Genomic DNA, 9,691 nt, shown 5'->3' on the forward strand with positions numbered 1-9,691 from the left:
AACTCATGAGTGAGGAGGATATGTGACTCAGAAGAGTGGTTTCGTGTGGATTTATTGAAAGGCGGGTATCATGTGCATGGGAGGTGGATTTAAAATCTGAATGGTCAGTGGTGGGAGGTTTGTTATGGAGGGAAGAGTTGGGATTGTTGCCGCCAGCCATCCTGCGGTGAGGGGATTGGGCAGTGTCGGGTGGGGCAAGGCAGTGTTGTTGCAGGTTAGGGAAGGAGGTGCATTCACTAGGGTAATTTTGTCATTTGATTGTTATTGTGGGGTGTAGGAAGCAAAGAAGGATGTGAGGAAGTAATTACCCTAAAACAGAAAACTGTTTTTGAAAACAGTAAACAAACAAGGCCATGTCACAAATGAGACGTAGACTTACAAATAAGATGTTTAAATTGAATGAAGGACCCTTAATTTCAAGAGTAACTACAATGAATTAACCGCTACAAGATGTTTATTAAAACCATTCAGCATAATTTACACCAGAATTGTCACAAAGCTACTCTTCTAAGTTTCTCTGTAGAATGGATAAGAAAATTAACTATAGCAAAGGCATGAAAAGAACAACAGATGAAGCATATGAAATGACAGTCTAAGGATTACATAAAACAGCCTATTGAGCATTTGGAGTTGAATTATTGGATTTGTACTCCATCAGTTCAGTCCTGTATCTTTCCTTATCTCTTATCCCTTTCTCTTGATAAACCTGCATCAAATTCACACACATGAAAAAAAAAAAAAAAAACAATGCATGACAAAATCTTGGAGATAAATAACCCCAGAATATAACTCCAAACAAATAAGGTAGCTCCACATCGATGTTCTGTTTTTGGCAAGCAAATGTAATTTTTTTAGCACTAAAGGTATCTTGGTATCTCCAGCTGAAAGTTAGAGACTGAACTGAACCCTTCAAGATGTAAAGATCACCAAAGTGAGCTTTGTTTCTCCTAACAAAATCTTTTCCATACATATGACAAAGAATTGGACTTTGGTCAGCAAGCTAATGTATTTTTATTCTATGGTTAACACAACTTTTTCTCTGACAAGTTAAATTGTATAAAAGGCAAAAAAAGCAAAAGGCCATTATTACTAAAACAAATATAGCCCTTCTTATATTTATAGCCTTCCTAATATTTTCACATAGAATTGAGAAGTCGTTATTACCCACATAAAATTACAAGTGGTTATCCCTTATAGCTTCCATAAGCAAATAGAAAATAGTTAGCTATAAAATATAAAACTTGTGGAAGAACATTCTCTTAGAAGTCAAATTTAGCTTAGTTCTAGTTTGTAATGAAAAAATAGCTAAGCATCAAGTCATGTGTACAAAGAAGAAAATAGAAACTGTTTCGAGATCTAACACACATCTAGATTAGCAACCCCATCAATAATAGATACATCAAATGCAAATATAGCAAGCAACAAAGTATGTAGCATCAATAAATTGAAAGTAGAAAAATACCAGACATGTCATTAATTTTCTGAATCTTAAAACAGAACTCAATGCAGCATGTGCCTCATTAGTAAACAGTAAGAGATAAATGATGGGAAAAAGAAGGAAAATGATCCATATGCCTGAAAAACTAGTCCAGATACACATAACTTATCCATTTATTTCCCTTCATCTTCACTATGTATGTTAGAGACCAGTATGTGAAGTTAAAAAAAGAAAAAGGAAACAGCAGCCAAACAAAACCAAAGCACAAAACTGTCGTCATTGGTAAAACGAGTGCATCTATACCTGTCTTTCTGCTTCTGACAGATTGTTCCACAGAAACCCAATCCTCTTACTAATTGCTCTCTCTTGCCCATGATACGAGGGCTTCAGCCTGGCATAATTTTCAGCAAAGAAAAAGTTGTAACCGCTCCTGTTTGACTTTGGCCGAAATGGATCACGTGGTGCATATTTTGCTCTCTTTCGACTCTGTAAATTAGACGTGTCATCACCAAGATTCTGTGAACTAGATGTGCCTTCGGCATGAGAACTCTGGGACACGTTATCAGGAACATGAAACAGGACACCTTGCAGCTGCTCAGAACCTAGAGTCACTGTAACTACATATCCAACATCAAATTTCGCATCAATTGTTCCAGAAACCATATCATCATGTGCCTGTACTGGAGTACCTGCAAATTAGAAAGCAAATCCTTGTTACAGTTATACATGAGAAGTATATCCACTTACCATGATTGGATAAACACAAAGCTACAAAGCAATGCCAAGTGGAAATTGTAGAAATGAATCATTGAAAACAGTAATTTGTTTCATTACTTCCAATTTCAAAAGAACAGAAGCAGATATTTACTAATAATCGCAGGACGAGAAAAAATAAATTTTCTAAGAAAAAAGCATGCTCCCTACTTCTATTTCCACATCACATTAAAATATTGTAGGTGTTATCTTCAACTTGCTTATTGATGACAACAAAAAGTATAGCCTAAATCATGAGGAATGTGTCAAAATTGTTGGCACAAGGAAGTTGGCAATTGTATGTTTTAAAGCTTTCCAGTCATGCAATCTGTCACAATATTATGGCTATCAGTCATATTTTAAGTTATCTTGGGTCTGTACTAGTAGTACTAGTACCTAACTTAGAATTAATACAAATTTGAACATTAGGTTAGGGTATCCTATAACACCTGATATTAGTCTCATCATATTGTCAAACATTTTTATTTGTTTTCCACATTTTCTTCCTAAAACTCAGATTTCAACAAAATCTTAATAATTAAGTTTGGCCTCCATTAAAGTACTAAATATTCACACAAAATAAAATGCATTAATTTTTATTTTGGTAATTTCCCACCCAAGTTAAAAAGATTCTTAAAAATGACTTTATGTGAAACAGAGGACTCTGTCTACTAAAAATAAACTCTTCAAAATTGATTCTTCCAAAAGTACATTCTATTAAAAAGCGGTCTTACAAAAATTGCTCAAACAAGGTTTTAGTAATTTGGAGATTATGACTATGTCTTATTAAGCACAGTTTTAAGAGAATAAAAATATAGAGTCAAATGAATATATGAAGTATCAAAGCAGTAATCAGATCTAAATGTTGACTTACTCTGAACAGGTGAATCATTCACAGCAGCAACTTCTGGAATGGTTGTGGAGCTATAGGGTTGGCATGATTGGCCTCTAATCATAAGATCTGGATAAATGAAAGTATTGATTAGACAAAGATGCAAAAGAAAAAAAAAATCACAACATGATTAGGTCTTAGAATTTGGATTTGGGCCTAACTCAAACTCAAAAGCTAACTCAAGAGGTGAGAGTTGTCCCTCATTTATATACTCTATTGTGGCCATGCCACTATTTGATGTGGGGTCTCCAATGCAACCCTCATGTCGAGGACTAGACATCTCAATGTGTGATAGGCCCAACAACAATCCATAGGATAGACTCAAGGTGAGAGTTGCCCCTGTTTATATATTCTATTTTGAACATACCATTAGTCAACGTGAAATCTCCGAAATCCCCTCACACCAAGATCTAGACATCTCGAGGCTTGATGAGCCCAACAACAATCGTTATCATAGACTTTGATACCATCTTAGAATATGGGTTTAGACCTTACTCAATCCCAAAAACAAGATGCAGGAGTTGTCCCCACTTATATCTCTATTTTGGCCAATACTGAACATCCTAAGACCTGACAAGCTCAACAACAATCACTAGGATAGATTCTAGTACCATTTAGAATTTGGGTTTTGGCCTAACTCAACCAAAAAACAAGCTCAAGAGGTGAGAGATGCCTCTCACTTATATCCTCTAGTTTGGTTATATTACTAGTCAAAGTAGGATCTCAAACAAGAGAGGAAAAAGAAAATCATCTTTCCTCACCAGGTGTTGTGGGAGGAATGCCTTGCCTCCCAAAATAATACACTTGCTCAAAGTGATAAAGCATCGAGAGGTAGGATTTGCGCACCATAAATGATGCATTGGTTATGGTATCTTTGAAATTGAAGGTCAGAATCACTTCCTTCCACTTACGATCAACAATCACCTACATGAATTTAAGAAACGCTTAGGATAAATGAATCTAACAATTTTTATAAGATCACAGAGCTGTATCATAGATAAATCTAAAACCTAAAATTTCTACAATCAGCACCAAATCTGCTGAAAGTAAACCAAACTCAATTCAACCAAAATCACATCATAAAAAAAGGAAAAATAAACAAAGAAAACAAAACAAACATGTTTCATGACATAAAGGGCCTGATTTTCTACAATTAATAGAGAATGATGTATGCAATGCATACCTTTTCAATCCCACCGCGAGATGTAACTTCGACAAAAAGACGATGTAGATCAAGTGGCGTTCCTCCCACAGTAGAAATCCTACACAAACAAAAGGGGAAAAGTGACATCAATTTTAATTCTATTATTACTTTTCTGCATCATCCACGCTTCATTCAACACTCCCATGTGCAAATAAATAGACAGGAGAAAATAACAGGTGCACTATAAAATCAATAAGAAGGAAGCATCAAACTCATTAAAGCCAACCAATTTTCAAAACCCCAACTTCAAGAAAATCTATTAACCACAATTTTCCCAATTGTCCAACCAATAGAACCAGGGCAAGTTTTAACAGCATAGCAAAAAGTACTAGCATGCCAATTTTCATGATCATTAACTAACCATGCAAGCTTTAGAACTCTAAACTCAATACAAAACAAGCAAATTTTCAAAATGTCGTTTTTCACCATCAGCTATGTGGGCGAACACACACACCAAAAAGCACACAAATTTACACCCCCCATAAACAAATTAACCAACCCAACAAAGTAAATAAATAAAAAAAAATCAGCAACAAATAAAACAGTAAAAGAGAATAATTGAAAAAGAGTATTTATTTATTGATTTATTTAAATTCTTACTTATATTTGGTGCCAAGTGTTTTGTGAAAAGCTTGAAGCGTTCCCCAGAAGAGGTTTGCATCACGAACAATGTCCTGGTAGCGAGCCGTTGGTGCAGGGTAAAGCTTAGTGGGTCTGAGTCTAGATGATCCCTGTTCCCACCCATTTTGTTGAAGCTGAGACTGAAACCCATTGGTGGAACCATATGGGTTTGGTTTGTTTGTCACATTCATGACTCCCTCTTTGGTCCTAAAATCCTTAATCTATGTATGTAAGCATTCAAACACCTTACCTTAGGACAATTTCAATTGCTTTCGATTATTGCAAAACCATAGGTTATATAAAATAAAAAATCCTTTATATACTGCATCTGCACTTTTGGTATTTTAGGGTGGTGGTATATGTTGGTATAATATAAATTAAATTAGACGAAATCAATGTAGGTGAAACAAAAAAAAAAAATAATAATAATAATAATATATTAATCTGCATATTTCCGTTCCGTTACCAAAAAGAAAATCTTTTCACATATAAGGTAAGTATTTAATGTGATAAATAGAATGGTACGTATTTTTTTTCTTTATTTTAGATTTTAAGAATATGAAATTAATTGTTTGTTTGCAAGTGGGATATTTCTTTATGTTAATTAATCATGTTTATATTTTTTATAGTGTTAAGTATTTTCTCTATTTATTTTTAAACTTTCATCAATTGATATATGGTTAGAATTCATTGCATTGGATTTTTTTTTCTTTGTGAGATTATTTTCACTCAAGAAATTTTGAAAAACTTATTTAAGTAAATATAATCAATGATATTTTTTAAAAAATACCAGCGATAATCTCTTTTTGATATAATTTTTTTCCTAAGATTATGATTGATTATAATTTATTTGAAATTATTATTTTAATAGGTTTTATTTATCATTTAATAATTTTTTATCCTGATTTATATTAATGAGAAATGAAATCTATGAAAATTAATTATTTCCAAAAGATTTTAATCAATCATAGAGAGAATATTTGAGAGAGAGTATAAGTGAATGTCACTAACATTTTTCTTAAAAAAATTATCATCATTGATATCATGATATTAGTATGAAATATCTATTTATAAAACTCAAACCAGATTTTTATTTAAGGAGACAAAATTCAGTTTTACTCTCACAATGATATATTTTTTTAAATTTCTAGTTATAGAAATCCAATTTTATTTAAGGACTCAAATCAAATCTAATAAGGCCAGAGAAACAATAACATCTTATATAAAAAAAAAAAACAAAAAATAGAAATCCCTAATCAATGAAAAAATTAGTGGAAATTTTATTTTTAACCAACATGAACTTTTAAACCTTAACTTGTTTGATATCAATAGAATTTTATCAAGGTTTCATCCTAAAAGTAATAACTTGGTTTTATTACTTTCATAGAGGTTAACAAGTATTATCTAATCACAGGATGAATTTGTTAATTTTTATAATATTTTTTTAAAAGCCTTATTAATAGTGATATCTAATTGGTATAATGTATAATGATTTTTCATTAAATTTTAACTTAAATACTTTTTTCCTGTAAATTAGCATTTTTTTCATTTTTGTCCTTACAAATTTATTTTTTTGTTTTAATTCTTATAAAATATTTTGTTTTATTCTTTTTATCTTTAAAGCACTTTATATAAATATATTTTTCACTACCGAAAACAGTTGTTTCACGATTCAAAGGTGTTATTTAAAGTGACTTGAAGAAGAAAAACAAAACAAACATATTTTGTAAGGATTAAAATAAAGAAAAAAAATATACGGACGAAAATGAAAAAAAGTGTTAAATTGTATGAACCAAATATATATTTAAACCTTAATTTTTCTAAATAATTCAAAGTTATAATTGTATTAATTTCAAGGGTTAATTAATTTTTTAGTCACTCAAAATTTATTTGAGAACTTTTAGTCCTTAGTTAAATTTTTGTCCGTATTTTTAGTCCCTCAATTTTTTTTGCCTATTTTTAGTCCTTCATTTATTTTAATTGCTCAAAATTAATTTCAAAATATATAAAAATAAAAGACTAAAAATGAACAAAACAAAGACTAATCTTGAGTAATAAAGATAAATAAAAAACTAAAAATAGATAAAAAAAATTAAGGAACTAAAAATACTATTGGAAAATTATAGGAGGACTAAAAATTGTCAAAAAAAATAATTTAAAAGACTAAAAATTGAAATCTAAAAAAATTGAAAAATTAAAAACTTAATTAACCTAAATTAAATTAAAGCATTTTCAAAAGAGATATATAATGCACAATAAATATTTTTAAACTGACATAACAACAAAAGATAATGGTCACTGTATATAAGTAAAAATAGATTATACAGTAATTGATGATTAATTTTATAACTGATTAAAAAAATTGAAGTTTATAAAAATATCTTAAAATTCTACCAGAAAAGTCAAAAAATCTTAATTACAATCTAAAAAAAAAACAAAAAAAAATTGAAAACAAAAAGAGCAAGAAATATTACAAATTTTATATAATCTAATCACAAACTTCCATGATTTGGCTGTGAAAAAAAAAAAACAGAAGAAAAAAAGCCTCCATGTGTTGATAGTTTGTTTTCTACTTTTACAATAAATGTTTTTCAGTCCAATCTTTTGAAAATAATTTTTAAGGATTGAGCTTTTAAAATCTATCCACGTCTTATTTTCAAAATTCATTATCTAATAATGGATCTTACGTGAACATCTGAATCCAAACCCATCAGATCCGAAATCCACATCCAAATCGTTTTCTGGCTCTCTCAATCCCTCAATCTAAGGTAACTTTTAGGCTTTGATTGTATTAAACTTCTTCCTTAGTTTTTATTGAATTTCTTCACGATTTTGCATCTCTTTGTCTGTGCATGACAAATTCCCGTTCAGTTTAAGCTGCAAATCCAACCGGGTCATTATTGGTTCGAACCCACAACTATTCTCTGTGCATTTATACACTAAACAGATCCCTTTTCCGATTGGATCGACATGGAATTTCGTAATTTTGACCCAAGATACACTGGGGAGTTATTGAAGTACATTTCTTCAACCCAATGCTTCTGCTTTAATTTACTTGAACTGCTCTTCATATTCTATGTTTCTACTCAACAGGCACATGGATAGTCAGAATGAGGTCCTTATGGAAGCATATAGATCCATGTTCCATGAATTGCGGAAACTTCAGGTTTTCAATTTGGTTTTTAGGGTTTTGCATTACTTTTTTTTATTCTGCTACTGGTTTAGCAAAAATAATTGAACAGGAGTTGATAATGGATGACCTTTAAATTGAACCCAAATTCATCTGTGTCGACAATTCTCTAAATTTTGAACTTTTGATTTTTAGGTCGAAGAAGAGATGCTTATGCGCAAGATGCATGAAGTTATGTCAGCTCATGGTCCCACTAAAAGTGTATGTGTTGATCTACACATCTCATTATTAGTCCATTAAAATTAGTGTTCCTTAGTCTGTCCAAAATATTTAATTGATAATTTGTATTTATTTATTTTTTGTTTTTTCTGTTTAACATGATCTTATAGTTGATGTCATGGTTTATAATTCCAGTCCTAAAGGCTGTTAATTATGGGTGGTTATCTAATGGGAACCGTTTCCTATGGTTCTTGGGCAGCCTACAAGTGAGAAACCTCTTAAGGTCTACACTAGGAGGCCCAAGTGCCAAAAGTAGCACAACCTTATGGGAATCACTATTGGGGGGAAGGGAGGAGTTAGTTTTAGAAAGAGAAAGGGAGATAAAATCTGATATATAGGGGGAGAGAGAATTAGTTCCTTTTTTTTTGGAGGGGGGAGGGGGTATGTTTTGAGATTATTGTTGATTGGAACCTAGAGGTGTGTGTCTTTGGCTTGGGGGCTTGGCCCTTATTTTCATCATTTATTCCTTCGTCTTCTATCCACAGTTACGCAGTAATACAATTCCTTTTTAGATAGGAATAATTCCTATCATTTGGTGCATTTGTTGAGAGTTGAACTCAAGGGTCCCTGACATGCAGGTAGATGAAGAAGAACCAGTAGCACCTGAAGCAGTACTAGCAACTAGAGAAGGGGAGCGAAATGGCAAGACAATTTCTGAAGCTCAACTGGTAGAGGAGGCAACTTGGGAGGCATCAGAGACAGAGACAGAGACGATCAAAGAGAAGTTCCCTTCTCTCTGCTTTGAGGAAAATGCTGAAATTAGAGAGGGTGATATTGATGGGAACCCAGTTCCTATGGTTCTTGGACAGACTACAAGTGAGAAAGCTCTTAAGGTCTACACCAAGAGGCCCAAGGCCAAAGTGCCTAAAAGCTAGCACAACCTAACATGAACCACTATTGGGGGAAGGGAGGAGTTAGTTATATAGAAAGAGAAAAGGACGTAGAATCTGATATATAGGGGGAAAGAGAATAAGTGGGGGATATGTTTTGAGATTATTGTCGATTGTAGCCTAGAGACGTGTCTCTGGCTTGGGGGCATGTTCTTATTTTCTTGTAATTCCTTCATCATCTATACACAGTAATACAATTCCAATTCAGATAGGAATAGTTCATATCTTAGAGGGAAGGAAGGGGGGGGGGGGGGGGGGGGACTGTTTTTGTACAAAGGAAGTTAGGAAAAATAGTGGATACCTTTGCTTTGAAATTTGTGAGTTGTGATTGAGGTAGTTCTCTCAATGTGAGGGACTGAATCCTGTGTTAGGTTATTTTAGTTTCCTTTTGTGTTGTTTCTGAATTCCTAAGCGAAGACTTGTATGTGTTCTGTTATACTTTGGGATTTCAATCAATATAAACCATTAGCAATTTTCTCTTTAA

General features: G+C 32.4%; 2 protein-coding genes across 3 annotated transcripts; one reads left to right on the forward strand and one right to left on the reverse strand.

Moving 5' to 3' along the window:
• Nucleotides 1-387: 387 nt before the first annotated feature.
• Nucleotides 388-5,207, reverse strand: LOC114417451 (high mobility group B protein 10-like). The gene is made up of 6 exons (XM_028382664.1): nt 4,888-5,207; nt 4,267-4,345; nt 3,845-4,007; nt 3,066-3,152; nt 1,742-2,127; nt 388-706 (listed from the first exon to the last, which is right to left on the reverse strand). Exons 1-6 carry the CDS (start codon nt 5,097-5,099, stop codon nt 614-616), a joined length of 1,020 nt encoding a protein of 339 aa, XP_028238465.1. The 5' UTR covers nt 5,100-5,207; the 3' UTR covers nt 388-613.
• Nucleotides 5,208-7,518: 2,311 nt separating this feature from the next.
• Nucleotides 7,519-9,691, forward strand: LOC114417453. Of its 2 annotated transcripts, XM_028382667.1 has the most exons (5): nt 7,519-7,676; nt 7,780-7,925; nt 8,002-8,074; nt 8,234-8,299; nt 8,896-9,691. In XM_028382667.1, the coding sequence occupies exons 2-5, from the start codon at nt 7,879-7,881 to the stop codon at nt 9,190-9,192; spliced, it is 483 nt and encodes a 160-aa protein (XP_028238468.1). In that variant the 5' UTR covers nt 7,519-7,676; nt 7,780-7,878; the 3' UTR covers nt 9,193-9,691. The 2 variants fall into 2 exon arrangements, with proteins under 2 accessions (XP_028238468.1, XP_028238469.1); XM_028382668.1 differs by lacking the exon at nt 7,780-7,925 and having other exon boundaries at nt 7,525-7,676.

Source organism: Glycine soja, chromosome 6 (assembly GCF_004193775.1).
Source record: "Glycine soja cultivar W05 chromosome 6, ASM419377v2, whole genome shotgun sequence".
Classification (NCBI taxonomy): domain Eukaryota; kingdom Viridiplantae; phylum Streptophyta; class Magnoliopsida; order Fabales; family Fabaceae; genus Glycine; species Glycine soja.